Genomic DNA, 17,192 nt, shown 5'->3' with positions numbered 1-17,192 from the left:
GAAAATGTTTGCAACTATGAGTATTCATTCAGTACAATAAACTTGTTGATCAACATCTTCACGTCCCCCACCCTCCTCTACTGCCATCAGCTCGAGCTGCGAGTACCGAGACATCCCGATCTCCCTGTCTCTTTGACTGACCTCCGAGGTCTGGCATGTGCTCAACTCGCACATGATCGATCTTCTTGCCTTGTTGTTTCTGTGATTTATCATGCCCCTGCCCCTGCCACTGCCCCTGCCACTGCCCCTGCCACTGCCACTGCCACTGCCCCTGCCCCTGCCCCTGCCCCTGCCCCTGCCCCTGCCCCTGCCACTGCCCCTGCCAATGCCACTGCCCCTGCTAGGTTCAGTGCCCTCAGCATGTGTCAGAACCTCTCGCTCTGGTGCTGCTGACATTTCAAGCTTCACATCCTCACGTCCTCCAGTCCTTCTCATCGGCCGCTGCTCACGAACCCAGAGATAGACTGCTGTCCCTGCCTCTGCCCCTGCCCCTGCCCTGGCACCCCGACCAGCCTTCACCGTCTGGCCGTCACCTGGGAGCGGAGGGTGCAAGGACCTTGCGGTTGTAGTCTCGCTCGATGTTTTGGCCGTCACCTGGGAGCGGAGGGTGCAAGGACCTTGCGGTTGTAGTCTCGCTCGATGTTCCGCTTCTTCTCTAGAGTTCGCAGCATCTGACTGACAAACTTCTTGTTCAACGCGTAGTAGAGCGTCAGCCTCGACTCCTTGACTTCGATGGGCATGTGCATGTTTGTTTCTCTGTTGCGGTAGATCCGGTCCAGGTCGATGAGAGCTGGAAGTGAGTCTCCGCCTTCGCCCCTTCCAGCACTCTCGTCCTCCCCTTCCTCACTCGCAAAACTCGTGAAGAGTATCCGCTTGGTGCTCGATCTCAGCATCTCTTCTCCTGTCGACTTGGCACCTGACTGTCGCTGCGTCAGAGAGAGCCCGTGGCTGCGTGGCTTGAGGTCTCTCACTGTATCAGAGGGGGAGGAGAAGTCAGCGAGGGATCGGCTCAGCCCTCGTTCAGGGGTCTCCGGGTCCACTGGTTTGGGGTCGAACTTTAGGAAGTAGCCCTTCTTCTCCCGCCCTCTCACAGGACTCTTTGACTCCTCGCTCGCAGCAGCACACGTCATCTCCGCCATGACGGTGGCCTGGCCCGAGGAGAGCGACTCTTTCCTAGCCTTGTACAAGACAGCGAGGTTCAGAAGCGTCTCCCCCGCAAGCAGCTCCTTCACTTCACTCGCCTCCGCCCACAGCAGCTCGCATCCGTAGTTGGTGATCACCCTAGCGTCGTACTCGCAACCTGAGGAGGCAGCGGACAAGATGGACTCCTCGCCGAAGCAGGAGTCAGGCGACCCCGAAGACACGACCTGCTTGATCGCCTGCTCCAGGTGGAAGCGACCGTACGTGAGGGCCTCAGCTCGCGGCCAGGAGAGCTCCACCTTGCCCCGGATGACCACGTAGAACCTGCGAGACTTGGAGCCTCGGCAGACTATCACCTCCTCCCTCTGAAATTTCTGCCGACGGAACTGAAAGGAGAGCGTCTGCCACGCCCGCGTCAGAGTCTGACCGGCAGCTCTCGAGCTGCGTCACCTGGAGGTCTCGTTCATCCCAGTGAGCAAACACGTCCATCTACGAGCAGTCAGTGACGCCAAGAGCGACGAGCAGCCTGCCACCTCCTGCAGGCCCAGCTGGATCGCCTTGAGGTAGAAGGGGTCGACGTTGATTTGTCGAAGAAGCTCTGACATGGAGATGGAGAGGACGAAGCAGAACCCGGACACGCGCTTCATCATCCTCCCATGCAAGTCAGCATCACCTCCGCATGCTCTTCTCCCACTCCTTCACCTCTTGGCGATCTCAGTGGTCGCGGGGACCGAGCCTGTGCGTATGGGCTGAGGATAGCCCGAGCAGACGCAGCCATGATCTCCTCCCAGCCCTGCACGCTAGTCATGCAGCTAAACGTCTCCTCGCAGCATCACCAAGCTCTGCCCAGAGATCTTTGCCAGCCGCCACCCTCCTGCTCCAGCGCGTCTCATGCTCGGTGCCCTGATGGATGAGTCCAACGCCTGCCAGGAGCGTGAGGCCGGCGGCAGACATGGCGAGAACAGCTGAGGTACATTCGATGGAGCCGACGAGGCAGATGAAGTAGAGCGAGCTGTACTCGTGCTGCGTGAAGAGAGGGCTGGCGTCACTCCGGTACTTGGACAAGTTCATGGTCTTGCAGAGCTGCACGCGGGAGTAGAGGGGGAGCATGGAGAGGATTCCGATCTTGGAAGTCACCTTGGCGAGCTCCTTGGCGCTCTCAGCGTCCCTCTCCGTCATCAGACCATCCTGCACGTCCTTGCGATTGCGAGCAACCGGAGCCTCAAGCATCTTCATCAAACTCTCCACGACCTGCCACTCAGGCACGGGGCAGAACTTGTTCCCCTGCTTGATGTAATCTGCATTCCATTGCGACGAGGGCAAGCTTGTTCTGCGACTCATGGCAGAGGCCTGGGAGCCAAGGATACGAACAAGCAGCCCAAGAGCAGCGGAGGCCGGGTCTGCCTAGTCTTGACGGCTCCTCCTCCCTCTCGTGAATCGTCTCTGCCAATCTGTCTCCGAAATCTCTCCCGACATCATCTCCTCCCTACAAGCTTGCTTCTTTAAGCGATTATTCTCTCCGCCCTGCTCCACCTCCTCCTCCCAGGCTCCTCTTCCTCCTGCGCCACCTCCTCCTCGGTGGCACTGGGCAAGGCTCCTCCTCCTTCAAGGCTCCTCCTCCTCCAAGGCTCAGCGGCTCCTCTTCCTCCTCCTCCTTCAAGCGGCTCTCCTCGTCCTCCACCTCAGTTGTGTACAACTGCACCTCAATGAGAGGGCCTACCCGCTATCCGTTACCTTCGATAACTGCCACCGGGCCCATCGGGGCCGCTCTGAGTCGGAAGTGAACTGAGGCTCAAGTTCCGGGCCGGGCTCGGACATGTGACACCGAGTCACTCAATTCTGTTCTAGATTCTGTTCTAGATTCTGTTCTAGACCACTCGGATTCTAGATTTGTGTGCTAGAGAGAACTCGCATGCCGCTGACAATAAGCCGCAATGCCACGAAGTAGCGAAGACACCTCGATGAGGAGGATGATGATGATGATGATGATGATGAGGATGATGATGAGGAGGATGGGGATGATGATGATGATGATGAGGATGATGATGAGGAGGATGGGGATGATGATGAGGAGGAGGAGGAGGAGGAGGATGGGGAGGAGGAGGATGATGATGATGAGGAGGATGGGGAGGAGGAGGATGATGATGGGGAGGAGGAGGAGGAAGAGGAAGATGAGGGGGGGGGGGGGAAGGATGGTGGTGGTGAAAATGAAGATGGTGGTGACGACGAAGAAGATGATGATGAAGAAGAAGAAGATGATGATGATGAGGACGACGACGACGACGATGCTGATGATGATGCTGGTGCTGATGCTGGTGCTGATACTGATGCTGATGCTGGCACAAGTGCTGGTGCTGATGCTGATGCTGATGCTGACGGTGGTGGTGGTGGTAGTGATAGTGGTGCTCCTGCTCCTGCTCCTGCTCCTGCTGATTGAGGTGATGATGGATATGTTGATGCTGATTATGTAATTATTGAGGAAGGGGAAAGGATTCATAGTGTGAAGGCGAGATTAAGGCGAAGAATACTATGGTTGCTGAGGGGAGTGGCAAGCGGTCCACAGCTTGGTAGAAGACTTTCGGTGTGGGGGCCGAGGTTGAGAGAGAAACCAGAGCGGGGCCAAGGAACAAAACGAAGCGTAGCCCATGGCAGATGATGAGAAGATATGAAATGATTTGTTTCATATGTTCACTGTCATTCGACATAATCATCGTGCTGCCTCTCGTTGTATTCGCTCACTGACCCTCATCCACCTCGTCCTGCATCACTGGCTCGTGCATTTTGGATCAAGTGATGTAGGCCTCATCCAGTTGAATCTTTTCTTTCGTCCTTAGAGACTTTCTCGTTCTCTCTTGCTGCTCTTTCATGGCTCATCGCTTGCTAGGCACGTGTATGTATTGAGCCATCATGAACTGTGCGAGGAGAGTTCTGCCATGGATGCTGCGTGGAGCAGGTGAGTCGCCGCATGTAATTGCCGTTTCTTGGTGACTGTTGGACAGGCTGCTTCCCTCTGCCCTTGACCGCCTCTGCTTCACTTCAGCATTCCTTGCCGTCCACCTATTCGCTGCCAAGGCGCAGCAAAGTTCGTGCGAAGGAGAGAGAAGCTTCTGAGTCCTCCTTCCGCGTGACTGTGCAGGCACTCGGGAGATTCTGTGGGCGTAAGGGATGGCGGTTGAAGAGGATCACCGCGAGAACAGGGGCTTTGTAAGGCTGTGCTGACCTGTACTCCATGCTCTTAGTCTCGCTGCAGGATCGTCTTCCAGCAAGTGCAAGAGGACAACGGCAATGATTGGTGTGCTAAGCATGGTAGTCTGGGCAGTGCATGTGACGGGTGAGAGGCAGGCAGGGGCACGTGTTGGACGTGACGATCAAAGCTGAATCCCTCGATTCGGTGCATGAAGCGCAGCAGCTCTTCCAACAAGAGGTGATCCTTGACTCAATACGAGACACCATCCTGGTCAGCCTCTTCCTTGTCGCTTCTTGCCAGCGATGATGTGAGCATGTCAGGCCAAGCTCAAATCCTTCAAACCTGCACAGATAGAGACTCTGTCGGAGATTCTCCGCCGCGAGTGCTTCCTTCACCAGAGTCCGCTGATCGAGTCGGACTACAACACGGCGATGAACATGATGGTGGCGATGAAGATGTTCGACTCAGCTCGGCTCTGGCTGGAGTACATACTTTACCATGAGAGAGACGTGCTCATGGATGGGCTGCCTTTCAAGACCCTCATCAATTGCGCCGTCAAGGTAGGTGGATCCCTTGCCTGCTGTAAGTGAGGAATGTCCCAGTCCGGTCGGCTCGAGCCGCTGCTCCAGTATCAGGCGGTGATGGAGAAGCACAATACCCTGCCTGCAGAAGTTGCCGAAATGCTTGAGAATACAATCCCCAATTCGAGGTGAGGACGAGCCAAGTGATTGTCGTGGGTGTCTCGTTGTGACGCTCGCCAAGGTTTGACATGCTCATGGAGCTGTATGCCTTCAAGGCAAAGCATGGTCTTGACTGCACGTCGTTGAAGCTAAAGATTCTCAACTCCAAGGTGCCTCACATCTCCTCTTGTCACGGCTGGTTGACATGGGCTGGTGGAGCAGCTGACAGTGAATTATCTCTACCTCATCGTCAAGGTCATACTCGTCACTCCTCACCGCGACTACTTTATGCGCCGGGATGTCTTGGAGCTCATCCTCGCTACAGCCATCTCGGCAGGCTATGCTCGCGCGATCCTGCCGGTCTGGGAGATCTACCTCTCCGTGATAGCCGGGACCAAGACGGAGTCAAGCCCTCCCTCGGTGGAGGGGCAGGGCGAAGGGGAGGCAGAAGAGGTCTGGGTGTTGGTGTTGCTGCCTGGGAGTGACGGTTGGAGGTGCACCAGATGCACGAGACTTTTTTCAAGCAACTTCTCATCTCGCTCGCCACCAGCGTCAAAAAATTACATGTCTGTCCGTCGCTCCGTGCGGTCAACCAGCCTGACGGGGTAGCAACAGATCACGGCCATGTGGGAGCAGTATGGAGCCTACGGGTTCAAGCCCTCGCACTCCTGTCGGGAAGTCTACTTCATCTCCCTCATGAGCGCAGGGAACGCGCAACACGCGCTTCTCTTTGTGAGGGACAAGAGGGCAAAGGCAGGAGTGACGTGGCCGTCAGGTCTCGGAGATGGATCGACAACTCCTCCTCCCCTCCTTTGACGCCATCCGCAAGGCCTCCATCAACGCCTTTCGCCTGAAAGCCGCCGAAACGTTCATGCTGTCAAACCCGTGTAGCGTGCTTCAAGACATTGAGGCGAGTGAGGACGCAGCGCTTGTTATATCGTGACGAGACTCGCAGGCCTTGCGGACGCCCTGCTCCATCGCGACCTGGATGCTCTCAGCAGGGCGGAGGGACTTCAACCACACACTGATGGTGGGGGGGCGGGAAGGCAGGGAGGAGAGAGGGAGGCAGGGAGGTGGGGGCGGCGAGAGGGAGGTGGGTGAGAGACTTTTTCTCTGATTCTGTGCAGATGTTCTCTACCTTCTACCCTCTCTTCTTGGAGAAGTACCGCAAGAACCTCTACGAGCCCCTCTTGATGCAACGCCTAGTTTACCTTAACAACGCCCTCCTCGAGATGGCCATGCTGCATTCGCAGTTTGCGACTGCGGACCAAGTATTCAAGGCTATGAAGGAGGACGGTGTTGTACCTGACGCAGATACGCTGGCAAGCATGGCGCTGATCCTGGTAGGGATCAGAGAGGGAGAGGCAGAGTGAAAGAGAGGGAGGGAGGGAGGGAGGGAGGGAGGGAGGGAGGGAGGGAGGGAGTGCTTGTGACAACCGTTGGTCAGATCAAGCAGAACGACTTGGAGGGAGCGGAAGGCATGCTGTCGCAGTGGAAGGTAAAGAGCTTGGCGCAAGGTGACGAGAAGAAGCTGACGCGACGTGCAGGGCTCTCCGTCCCAATCTTACCGAGCAGCTAGTGAATGTCTGCGACACAAACAGGAGAGGCAAGCTCATGCCCAAGTAAAATAGAGTCTTTTACTATCAGGACCTCCAGCAAGCCTTACGAGAAGAAAAAGGAGATGAAGATAAGACAAGTTACATGGCTTCGTTGCCTCGTTTCGTGATCAAGATCAAGTGATAACCAAACTGAGTCTGCACGGGGCCTTCAACTTTGCCGACCTGCCATGTCCGTCACCGACCAGCATGGCCTTGACGATCCTCACCTTGCCGGTGGTGAAAACAACATCATTAAACTCCTTGACCATCTGACCCGGCCCAAACTCACCCAGCGACCCTCCGTTCTTGCCAGAAGGGCAGGTACTGCAAGGAGTGAGAGGGTTGCTTGCACTTTGATAGTGCGCACCTGTGCTCCTTGGCGACTTCTTGGAACTGAAGGCAAACAGACGTTCAGTTGAAGAGGACCAAGCGAGCAAGGATACCTTGCTGAGAACGTCCGAAGCCGACTCGATGCTCTTCTTCAGCTCCAGGCATTTGGCCTCCTCCTTGACCAAGATGTGGTTGGCGGTCGCGGAGATGGCGTTGGCAGTGTGGCAGATGACTGACAAATACTTCAGGAGGAAAGAACATTGAAAGATTCCAATGTAGAGCATCACACTATATGAAATCAAAGTCGTCAAGTTCAAAGTCGTCTCTCGTCTATCTGTAAGCCGAATCCTCTCAATGGTTTCATATCGCTCCAAGGCGAAGTAGAATGTCACCTATCTTGAAGGTCGTGCATGTTTATCGCATTCTTATGACCTACATGCGTTCTTGACCTTCCCTACCATACTCGCGTTTCCCTTCCTCATTCTTCCCCTCCCTTCACCCCTCCCGCCTCCCAGAATCTCCCTGACGTGTCTTCCTTTCTGATAGCCCCCTCATCCTCTCATTCATCCTGTCATCCTTTGCCTCTTCTTCATGTCAATCTTCACACCATAGTTCTCTTCCTCTCCTCCTCCTCCTCCTCCCATCACCTGCCATCGCCATCATCACCATCATCATCTTCTTCATCGTCATCGTCGTATGGTTTCGGACACCTCACAACCTTTCACCCGTCCCCTACCCCCTACCCCCTACCCCCTACCCCCTACCCCTAGCCCCGGGTGACCTAAATCAGTCAATAAACAGGAATAAATCTCCCGCTATCTCAACTCATCTCGTCTCATCTCGTCTCATCTCGTCTCATCTCCTCTCCTCTCATCTCATCTCATCTCCTCTCATCTCATCTCATCTCCTCTCCTCTCATCTCATCTCATCTCATCTCCTCTCATCTCGTCTCATCTCATCTCATCTCATCTCCTCTCATCTCATCTCATCTCATCTCCTCTCCTCTCCTCTCATCTCATCTCATCTCATCTCATCTCATCTCCTCTCCTCTCATCTCATCTCATCTCATCTCCTCTCCTCTCCTCTCATCTCATCTCGTCTCATCTGATCTCGTCTCCTCTCGTCTCCTCTCCTCTCCTCTCCTCTCCTCTCATCTCATCTCATCTCATCTCATCTCGTCTCGTCTCCTCTCCTCTCATCTCATCTCATCTCATCTCATCTCATCTCGTCTCCTCTCCTCTCATTTCCTTTAATCTTCTTCATTTTCCCAATCGCCACCATTCTTTTTCTTGTTCTGATTGTTCCAGATGATTCTGCTTGTGTTCATAATTACGAGCCTCTTGGTATTGGCAGACGACCAACAGCCGGCAGGTCGAATATGTCTGCCTGCTGATCAGCATTCGACTTCTCTTTCAGCTCTGCCTTTCTCCATCGTCTTCATCCTCACGCCCCTCAACGCTTCGAGGCATTTCAAGCGCGCCGCCTCCGTACGTTGCAACAGCTCTGCTTCCTTCCTGCGGCCATCGCTGTCAAGACCAAGGGGCTCCATTACTCACAAGAGGAGGTGAAGATCCGGAAGCTGTCCCTCGCTGACAGCCCGCAGGAAATCAAGCGAGAGCTGGGAGAGGAGCTCTTCCGAGGTCGAGGGCGACCTGCTTGGGGTCGACTCGCCAACTTGGCGGGGGCTCGGATGATCTGGCGAAGCTGCAGAGATGAGCAAGGGGTCTGTCTGGTGCTGGAGGACGATGCTGAGTTCACGGAGAGAGAAGGACGCGTGCTCTCTTCCTGGTGGTCCGGCAGCGTGCGAGAATGCCATTCAGGAAGAGACATGTGCCGCAACGACTCGGCTGTCTCTGGTTGCCTACCATGGGACCTGATGCTGCTGGGCGTGTCCGATGTAGCAGGAAGTTCTGGCCTTGAAGACGTGCGACGTGAAGTGTACGGGAAGGAGATGAAGTGGATCCAAAGACCAGCCGCCTTCTTCTTGTCGGGGTGTGTAGAGGCCGTGAAGAAAAGCGACTGGGGCTCTCATGCTTATCTTGTCACGCCGCATGGAGCAACCAAGTTGCTGCAGGCGCCAGCAGACCTGCCGACGGATGTCCTGATAGGACGAGCCAGCGAGGAAAGAGCGCTCCTTGCATACGTTGTCCGTCCATCGCTGGTACGACAGAAACTAGGATGTTCTTCAACTGAAGGCACGTGCAAGTGATCCCGTCTCCTGTGCCTGCCTGTCTGTTACACAGTTCTAGAACTGCAAGGGTGCGGTCAAGTTTCAGGAACATGATGTGACTGTATCAGTGACGTCCTACATACGCAAAACTGCACGAGATGCTCAGGGAGAAGAGCTCTTGCTACTTGTATGCTGATCGCTTGCCAACCCGGATCGCAAGGCAGCTGTCATGTGAATCGGGGACATGTGAGACCAATACAATTGACGGGATCTACAAGCGACAACGAAGATCAGTTGCTTTATTTACATTCAAGAGTTCAGTTGGTTGCTCCTCGATCCATCGCCCTTGAAGCTGAATGTGAGTGCCAAGGAAACAAAGGAAGAGGATGAAGCAAGAGCCAGGGCAAGATAGACAGCAAGCTCACCTCGAGGTTTTTTCTGAGCATGGAGATGATAAGAGGGTGTTGAGTTTGAATGAGATTCCTGCTCGGCTGTCAGACTGGCACACCAACATATGTTGGGACTCACGAGAAGAAGAGAGGAACGTATCCCTTCATGTCCAGCTGAATGGCATACGAGAACAAACATCCGTCCTCCATCGGCGTGATCATGTACGCGCAGTCGTGACACTCTGCTCTCACCTGCTCACAGTCAGTTGTGTTCCCTTCCTTCAACACCCATGTCCCCTCTCCCACTCCCTGCTCCTCGTCTCCCATCCCATCCTCGTTCTCTTGCCCAGCTCTCACCTTCCCCGCTACTTTCGGAACATCCCCGCACTCTATCGAATGGGCAACTAGGATCGCGCTGCCGTCAGGGTTCTGAAGCCAACCTCTGCCAGTGGAGTCACCGCAACTTCTCTCCAAGCCCACTCCCCAACTCCCCAACTCCTTCACCACCCACCCCATCCCCCCATCCCCCCATCCCCTTCTGCGCATCCTCTCCCGCACCTGAGGAGGCAGAGGTCTCTCGCGCACACTCCCAACTTTCCTTGATAAGACAGATAAACAATGTCCGCGTTGTCCCCAAGCTGGCGAACCTGAGCAAGAGTGAGTGAGTTGACCCAAGCTTCAGTGAGTTGACCCATGCTTCTGCCATCCCTCCCTCCCTCCCAAGCTTCTCCCGTCCCTCCCTCCCAAGCTTCTGCCATCCCTCCCTCCCAAGCTTCTGCCATCCCTCCCTCCCAAGCTTCTTCCATCCCTCCCTACTCCGCCTTCTCTTACTTGGCTCCCGTAGTCACAAAGATCATCCCAATCCGGCCGTCGCTCCACGTGAAGGAGGACCTGGAAGACTTCTTGCGGGGTAGCGCGGATAAAGCCTTGACCTCTCGCCATCTTGACCGGCCCATGCAGATCAGGCTGAATGTCCACCACATGTGATTCTCCTCCTCTCACCTATGACCAGTCAGAAGTGCAACGGGAGGGAAAGAAGAGCGTCGAGGTATCAAGGGGATGAGGGAAAGAAGAGCGTCAAGGTATCCAGGGAGCCGAATCAAACTTGATTCTACTCACAGATTTCCAGTCTTCCTGAGCAGAAGGCGAGTTGTCCCACACAGAAAAAAGCCGATCGATGATATCGTTGTACTCCGGGACTGACGTCCACTCTCGTGGGCGTTGGAAGCTCATCTTGTGTCCGAGACCCTTGGTGCAATGTGCTCTCCTGCTGTAGACTTCTTCTTCTGTAACCTGCTCCTGGACATGTCAGCACATGACAGCTTCACACCAGCTCTCGTCGCCCTCACCTGTCGTTTGTGGCAACTTTCATGCATCATTCAAGGTATCTGCGACCGAAACCATCACTCGCTCCGCATCGCAACAATCACTATTGCATAATACATTAGAATGTGCTCCCCATGAATGGTTTTCAGTCATCTGCTCTCCTTACTGACACCTAAATTTTCATCGGACAACAAAAAGACACATTCTAAGCTGTTTTACTCCTTCTCCTGCCAATCTACACCCTGGTTATCGTTCTTCACGACTCTCGCCCTACTTTTTTTGCGCTCCCACCACGTGAGTTTCTAGAAAATTTTGTCCTCTACAACTCTCTGATCTCTTATCTCAGCAGTTCGCACACTTGGTTTTGGTTGAAACAACACTCTTTTGCATCATACCTGGTATCTGAAGTAGTTCACTCCCACACTACATCCTGACGCACTCACTGTTGTGCTCTTCAAAAGAATCTACCCATTTTCCTCTCTCTCTTCGATGTTCACCTCTTGCTGTGCTCTCGTTCCCGTCATTCATCTTACACCTAATTCCACAGATACCATGCTGCTTGCTATCTTTTCCCATACCTTCCTCCAACTCCCAAGATCTCCATCCTCACTCTGCCTATTGTTCATCCACATCCTCCTAATCTTTTGACCTGATCATCTCACTGTTCTCCTCTCTTCACCTCATTGCTTCAGTCTTTCCCTCTGACTCATTGATCGCTTCACTTCCTCTCACAGTCTCCCCCTCGCTCTCTTCGTCTTCTCTCGTGCTTTCTGTCTCCATCATTTTCTCTGCTTTGGGTCTCCGCCGATATGAAATACCATCTACCCCACCCCTACCCCTCATCGCCCCCTTCGAACCTTCTCATCACCTACCCCACATTCCTAGAATCTTCTACCCACCCCTCATATCCCCTGTGTCCTTTGCCACATCTGCACCCCACCCCCGCCAGTTGTTCATACCCCTACCCCCTTTCTGACTGATACCACCCCTTCTTTTACCCCCAACCCCTTCGCGTGCTTGACCGGCTTCCTGTCCCGCTCTTTGAGCCTTGCCTGCATTTCGCTACCACCCCTACCCCCCTTTTTCCAACCCACCACCCACCTCATTTCCCTCGAGAAGGACGAAGGGGTGAGTTGCCTTGGGACAGTCGGAGCAGCCCAGCGGCGACCTAAAGAAACTTTCCCGGCCGACTAAACCCGGACTGGGACACTCAGTCGGGTGCCCGTCAGTGCCCGGGCCGGCCGGCCGGCCGGCCGACGCCGCCGGGCCACTTACGTAGTTTCAGAACCCTAAACCCTAAACCAGTTCCGAAGTTCAAGTTTACTTAAAGTTAACTTACCTTTGCCAACTCCGAGGGCCTAGTCGCCGTTGAAGCCCGGCCCCATCCTGCCAACCGTTGAACCGTGAACCGTTAGGCTGCTGTCCCCCAAACTTATTCAAAGAGTCACTGACAGCACGGGACGGTGAGTCTGTGCGGCCGGCGGCCGGTTCAACAAGTCACTGGCTTTACTTGAAACCAACTGCCCTTGACCGTTGAACCGTGATACGCCATCGAGCCTACGGTGACATAGTGACGGACTCAGCCCGCCCGGCAATTGAATAGTCCGACAACGGGCCGGGCCGTGGCCCGGGCCGTGACCCGGCGAAAGCCTCAGTCCGATCGGACCCATGATAAACCCGGACAACTTGGCAATCAGGCCCTAGCAGTAGCCGCGGCATTCGGGAGAGCCCGCCAGTCCCGGCCGCCGCGGGCCCCGGGCCCGGGCGCCCGACGGTCCGAGCGGTCACCGGGCCGATCGAGTCCGTCGGATTCCCCGGCCCCGGACTCCGGGAGCCTCGGGACCGCATCCCCGCGCATCACACGGCGAATTTTTTTTTTTTTTTGTGATGTTCGGAAGATGACAGAGTTTGGCACAGCTTGATGGGACTGGAAGCCTGACTGAGCGCCGAGCATGGGCCCAGCCTGAGAGCGGCGCGTGGGAGAGACATGGGAGAGACACCTCACCCCGTCTCCCACGCGCTTGTGGGACAAGCGCGTGGGAGACTCGGACAATGATAGTGGAGCCTGCGGGCAGGGGGGGCGGGAACGAGAGGTAGGGAGCAAGAACTTTGTCTTATGCTGCTGCGGACTTGAAGCATTCACGGCTTGAAAACTTAGTCTAGACCGGGCCTTCGTCATGTCTTTCCTTGTGCAGGGGCAGCAGCGATGGGATTCAACGGTCCTCATCGAGACAGAGATAAGTCGTCTCAAGTGGTTTGCCTCGCGTAAGACTGCATATGCTGTGCTTGCCGCATGGTGCTCAGCCATCCAGGAGCATCGAGGAGTCAGTGAAGGATCATGTTACAAGAGGGAAGGCACGAGACTGGGAGCTCAAGGGCTCAAGCGGGTCTGGCGGTGGTGGGTGCTGCTGGTGAACTTGGGGATCTTTCACTCAGCACGCCGATACGCGAGGACTAAGGAGACTTGGAGGTCATGGAGGGAAGCGATCCTGAGCAAGGACGGCAGGCTAACGCTCCTGGTGCTTCACAAGGCAGATCAGTCGCTCCAGCGTCTAAGGCGAGCTATTGCAGAGCATTCATCCATCCGAAACCTTCTCAGCTCGCAGTGGCTTCTCCTCCAGAACTTCCGCACTCTGAGCTTGCAGCATCGCGTTCTTCCTCCTCCTCAGACGTCCTTGCATATTCAGCACAACCTCATCAAGATGGTGGAAGCAGAAGCTTTCAACGGGTACGTCGGAGCTCATCGCTACCCCGTGGTGTCAGCTCTCCACAAAGCTGAGCTAGTCTTGCCCTCGCTGTACGCCAGCAGGGCGATGTTTCAGTGGAAGGACAAGATAATCTCTGTCAAGCTCCGTCAGAGCCGACGAGAGGCCACGCAGAGGCTCTGCGAGCGTCTGTCGCGTTTGTCTCTTGCTCACGCTTGGTGCGCGTGGAATCGATTCTGCGAGAAGAAGCATCGGCAGAGCAGCCTAGCAAGCCATGTCGCCCTGCAAGCAAAGACGATGAGAGGTTGGAAGAAGCGAGTTAAGGAACGGGAGGAGGAGAGGATCAGAGACTCGTTGCAGAAGAGGAGATGCTTCTCTTGTTGGCGCTACTCGTGCTGCTCACGACGGCTCAAGATACTTGAAAGACGCATCGCTCAGCGACACTGCCTCGTCCTCTGCGACCAAACCCTAAGAGACTGGAAACAAGTTCATCGAAGGTCCCAGTTGTCTGCGCGACTGTCCAAGAGCCTTGGCCTCACTTGCTTGTTGTTTTGGTTTCGTCGATGGTTGCTTCATCGCATTTGCCATCTGATGTCCGAAAAGATTTTGACAGATCGTGCTGTGGAGGAGGCAAAGCGGAAGCAGGCGAGGCATCGCTTGAACACTGTCATGCTCTTGTGGAAGCTTCAAGTCTACCAGCAAGTCCTTCGCTCTCCTCCCCCTCCAGCTTTCTCCGTCTTCAAGTCTTTCTCGCTTGTCGCGCTACTGCTGTCCCACCTTTCTGTTGGGCAGATTTGCCGCGCAAGTCTGAGACATTCGCTGCATTGCTCCTAGGGGGTTTGATGTTTGGAGCTCCTCCTGCTTGGTACAAAGATCCTGCTCTAGCGAGACAGGCGTCTCTCACCTACGTCCACGCCATGCGGCTGATGATTGAGATGCGACGAGTGCTTCATGCCTTGATGCTACGCGCTCGTCAAGCAGGAGTGCTAGCTCGACTTGTTGCTCGATCTTACGATCGAAGGAAGAGGGAGAGGAGCAGAGCTGCGATGGAGAGGTGGAAGAAGCGCGGGGCAGCTCACTCGTCACTCACGGTCAGGCAAGTGAGGATCTCTACGCGCTGGGAGCGAACGCGACTCGTCAGCTCCTTCTTTGCTTGGCGATCGCTGGCATGCAGTCGTAGTGCATCCGTAGCCTTCTTGCTGCTCGTGATGCAGCAGGTGTGGAGGCGAACAAGCAGGCAGAGAATGACGAAGGTGGTGGAGGAATGGAGGCTCCTAGCGGATACCCATCAGGCTGCTGCTCGCTTGCAAGTCAACTCGAGAAACAGGAGGTACAAGACGTCGTTTCATGCCTTGCACGCATGTTGTCTGGCGAGAAAGGAGCACAAGGTTCTCACCAGGAGGTTTGACGTCGCTCGAAGGCTTCGCCTCTCCAAGTCTGTCCTGACCGCCTGGTCTCACTCGTTCTCGTCTCTGAGGTCGCGCAAGACGCTCATGCTGCAGGCCCTGAAGCGACGAAAAAGTCTGGCCAAGAGAGCCGTCGCTATGTGGAGTGCTCATTCTAGACGGCGACGGGTGGGAAGGAGAAGAATGGAAGGATGGTGGCGGAGGAGGGAAGAGCGGAGAGTTCTGAGATGCTTCCTTCGGTGGTCGAGTCATACGGCAGACGCCGATGGCAGGAGGCTACAAGCGAGGCTGCGGATGTGGAGCAGGAGATGGTCGTCGACAGGTGAACTGCTGGTGATCAGTGCTGCTGCTTCTTCCCAGAGAGATGGGCGACTTGAGGAGACGCGGAGACGGTTGATGTTGCTGACAGCAGCCAAGCGATGGCAGCGAGTGACACTTGTGACCAAGAGGATGGCAGGGACTGTGAGCCTGAGACAAGCCGGTCGAGCTCAGCGATTGAGCAGGCGGATGCTTCAAGGGTGGCACTTGACATGCCTCAATGCGGGGCTGCTGCTACTTCGGATGCGATGGATGGCAATAGAGGAGAAGATGAAAAACGAGAGGTCGGAGAGCTGGAGAGTCTTGACGAAGACAAGGCGAAGACAGCAACTCTACCTCGCGTTCCTTTTGAAGCTGGTGGAACGAGTCAAAAACAAGACAACAATCATTAGCGTGACCAGTGCGACAACATCAGCTACAGTCTTCTCGATGTGGAAAGAAACAACCCACATCGCAAAACAAGTAGCAAGAATTCAAACACGAATCCAAGTCAAGAACGACAAACATCATGCAGAAGCAGCATGGAAACAATGGACCTCCATACAACTACAATCAAAACATGAAATACGGAAAATCAAAAGAATGTACGAAAAACAGAAACGAAACGAAATCGAATTGAAACACATGTCATTGGAACACTGGAAGGGGGCATGGGCCGCGAGCCGGGAGAGGAGACGGCAGGCTGAGAGGAGGGGGGCACGCCAGGCGCTAGGGCTGATGCGAGGAGGGTGGGAAGGGCTGGCAGCGGGGCTGGCAGACAGGGAAGAGAGAAGCAAGAGGGGGGAGAGGCTACGAGAGGTCTTGGGAGGGCGGAGGCTGGGAGGGTACATAAGGGCCTGGAGGCTGAGGAGGAGGGCCAAGGCAGAGGAGATGCGCTTGGGGCGGCAGCTGGGAGATCGTCGGGGGCGGCGGGAGAGGAGGGCGCACTTCGAGGCTTGGCAGGAGGAGTCGAATCGAGCCAGGCGCTGGAGCAAAGGCATTCGGCCTCGGCTGTACTTGTCGCTTGCAGCCCGGCCGCTGGCAGCCTGGGCAGAGAGGGTCGTGTGGAAGCAGAGGACAGGGAGAGAGACCAGACAAAGAGAGGCGAGACGAGGCGAGGGGGCGAGGAGACGAGCGTGGCCGGGATGGAAGGACGAGTGCGCGACCAAGGCAGAGGGGAGGAGGATCCTTGCGAGCCTTGCACGCTGCCAGGAGGAGGCAGAAGCAAGGCGGCTGGTGAGGGCATGGCAGGAAGGGAGCATGCAAGGGCGGAGAAGGGCGAGGGCGAGGGCGAGGGCTGAGGCGCGGGGGAGGACGCAGAGGCTGGGCAAGGCGCTTGAGGCGTGGGCGGCAGTCGGAGAGGCCGGGCGAGCACGGGGGAGGGCGGTGGAGGGCCTGCTGCGAGCGCGAGAGGCGGAGGGAGAGGCGGAGATAGAAGGGCGGCAGGAGGAAGCGTTCAGGGACTGGAAGGGGGCATGGGCCGCCAGCCGGGAGAGGAGACGGCAGGCTGAGAGGAGGGGGGCACGCCAGGCGCTAGGGCTGATGCGAGGAGGGTGGGAAGGGCTGGCAGCGGGGCTGGCAGACAGGGAAGAGAGAAGCAAGAGGGGGGAGAGGCTACGAGAGGTCTTGGGAGGGCGGAGGCTGGGAGGGTACATAAGGGCCTGGAGGCTGAGGAGGAGGGCCAAGGCAGAGGAGATGCGCCTGGGGCGGCAGCTGGGAGATCGTCGGGGGCGGCGGGAGAGGAGGGCGCACTTCGAGGCTTGGCAGGGATGGGCAAAGGAGCGCAATGACGACGGAAAGGCCGCCCCTCACCGCCAGGTCAGAAGCTTGATGCAAGCTCAGCTGGAGGCCTGGGCAGAGAGGGTCGTGTGGAAGCAGAGGACAGGGAGAGAGACCAGACAAAGAGAGGCGAGACGAGGCGAGGGGGCGAGGAGACGAGCGTGGACGGGATGGAAGGACGAGTG

At 56.1% G+C, this 17,192-nt stretch overlaps 7 protein-coding genes across 7 annotated transcripts; 4 read left to right on the top strand and 3 right to left on the bottom strand.

Moving 5' to 3' along the window:
- The first annotated feature begins 10 nt into the window (after window positions 1–10).
- GUITHDRAFT_153432 (hypothetical protein) lies at window positions 11–610 on the top strand. The gene has a single exon (XM_005829680.1). It carries the CDS (start codon window positions 212–214, stop codon window positions 461–463), a length of 252 nt encoding a protein of 83 aa, XP_005829737.1. The 5' UTR covers window positions 11–211; the 3' UTR covers window positions 464–610.
- On the bottom strand, window positions 591–2,481 carry GUITHDRAFT_111127 (hypothetical protein; the record flags this gene model as incomplete). The annotated part of the gene is made up of 5 exons (XM_005829679.1): window positions 591–1,541; window positions 1,591–1,629; window positions 1,674–1,791; window positions 1,843–1,933; window positions 1,977–2,481. The coding sequence occupies 5 exons, from the start codon at window positions 2,479–2,481 to the stop codon at window positions 591–593; spliced, it is 1,704 nt and encodes a 567-aa protein (XP_005829736.1).
- Window positions 2,482–4,047: 1,566 nt separating this feature from the next.
- GUITHDRAFT_140918 (hypothetical protein) lies at window positions 4,048–6,586 on the top strand (the record flags this gene model as incomplete). Its single annotated transcript, XM_005829678.1, has 14 exons — window positions 4,048–4,093; window positions 4,140–4,344; window positions 4,391–4,432; window positions 4,483–4,597; window positions 4,648–4,887; window positions 4,930–5,036; window positions 5,090–5,177; window positions 5,263–5,460; window positions 5,623–5,739; window positions 5,783–5,938; window positions 5,963–6,037; window positions 6,135–6,350; window positions 6,455–6,524; window positions 6,555–6,586. 14 exons carry the CDS (start codon window positions 4,048–4,050, stop codon window positions 6,584–6,586), a joined length of 1,707 nt encoding a protein of 568 aa, XP_005829735.1.
- A 45-nt stretch (window positions 6,587–6,631) lies between these two features.
- GUITHDRAFT_164011 (hypothetical protein) lies at window positions 6,632–7,639 on the bottom strand. Its single transcript, XM_005829677.1, has 5 exons — window positions 7,583–7,639; window positions 7,049–7,167; window positions 6,973–6,998; window positions 6,833–6,929; window positions 6,632–6,788 (listed from the first exon to the last, which is right to left on the bottom strand). Exons 1-5 carry the CDS (start codon window positions 7,623–7,625, stop codon window positions 6,705–6,707), a joined length of 369 nt encoding a protein of 122 aa, XP_005829734.1. The 5' UTR covers window positions 7,626–7,639; the 3' UTR covers window positions 6,632–6,704.
- A 603-nt stretch (window positions 7,640–8,242) lies between these two features.
- GUITHDRAFT_140916 (hypothetical protein) lies at window positions 8,243–9,144 on the top strand (the record flags this gene model as incomplete). The annotated part of the gene is made up of 2 exons (XM_005829676.1): window positions 8,243–8,306; window positions 8,333–9,144. 2 exons carry the CDS (start codon window positions 8,243–8,245, stop codon window positions 9,142–9,144), a joined length of 876 nt encoding a protein of 291 aa, XP_005829733.1.
- Window positions 9,145–9,286: 142 nt separating this feature from the next.
- GUITHDRAFT_111123 (hypothetical protein) lies at window positions 9,287–10,873 on the bottom strand (the record flags this gene model as incomplete). Its single annotated transcript, XM_005829675.1, has 8 exons — window positions 9,287–9,376; window positions 9,531–9,588; window positions 9,634–9,746; window positions 9,783–9,936; window positions 10,053–10,141; window positions 10,326–10,496; window positions 10,614–10,793; window positions 10,844–10,873. The coding sequence occupies 8 exons, from the start codon at window positions 10,871–10,873 to the stop codon at window positions 9,287–9,289; spliced, it is 885 nt and encodes a 294-aa protein (XP_005829732.1).
- Window positions 10,874–12,997: 2,124 nt separating this feature from the next.
- Window positions 12,998–15,641, top strand: GUITHDRAFT_140914 (hypothetical protein; the record flags this gene model as incomplete). The annotated part of the gene is made up of 4 exons (XM_005829674.1): window positions 12,998–14,330; window positions 14,360–15,099; window positions 15,204–15,253; window positions 15,341–15,641. The coding sequence occupies 4 exons, from the start codon at window positions 12,998–13,000 to the stop codon at window positions 15,639–15,641; spliced, it is 2,424 nt and encodes an 807-aa protein (XP_005829731.1).
- Between the last annotated feature and the right edge of the window lie 1,551 nt (window positions 15,642–17,192).

This window comes from Guillardia theta (assembly GCF_000315625.1).
Source record: "Guillardia theta CCMP2712 unplaced genomic scaffold GUITHscaffold_50, whole genome shotgun sequence".
Taxonomy (NCBI): domain Eukaryota; class Cryptophyceae; order Pyrenomonadales; family Geminigeraceae; genus Guillardia; species Guillardia theta.
This window is presented reverse-complemented; position numbering and strand designations above follow the sequence as displayed.

Coding starts and splice junctions, on each gene's coding strand:
- GUITHDRAFT_153432 (XM_005829680.1), top strand. CDS start 212: ATGCCCCTGCCCCTGCCACTGCCCCTGCCACTGCCCCTGCCACTGCCA.
- GUITHDRAFT_164011 (XM_005829677.1), bottom strand. CDS start 7,625: ATGACGATGAAGAAGATGATGATGGTGATGATGGCGATGGCAG. Junction 7,168..7,582: donor GGTGATGATGGCGATGGCAG/GTGATGGGAGGA, acceptor AGTATTTGTCAG/TCATCTGCCACACTGCCAAC. Junction 6,930..6,972: donor GAAGTCGCCAAGGAGCACAG/GTGCGCACTATC, acceptor CACTCCTTGCAG/TACCTGCCCTTCTGGCAAGA.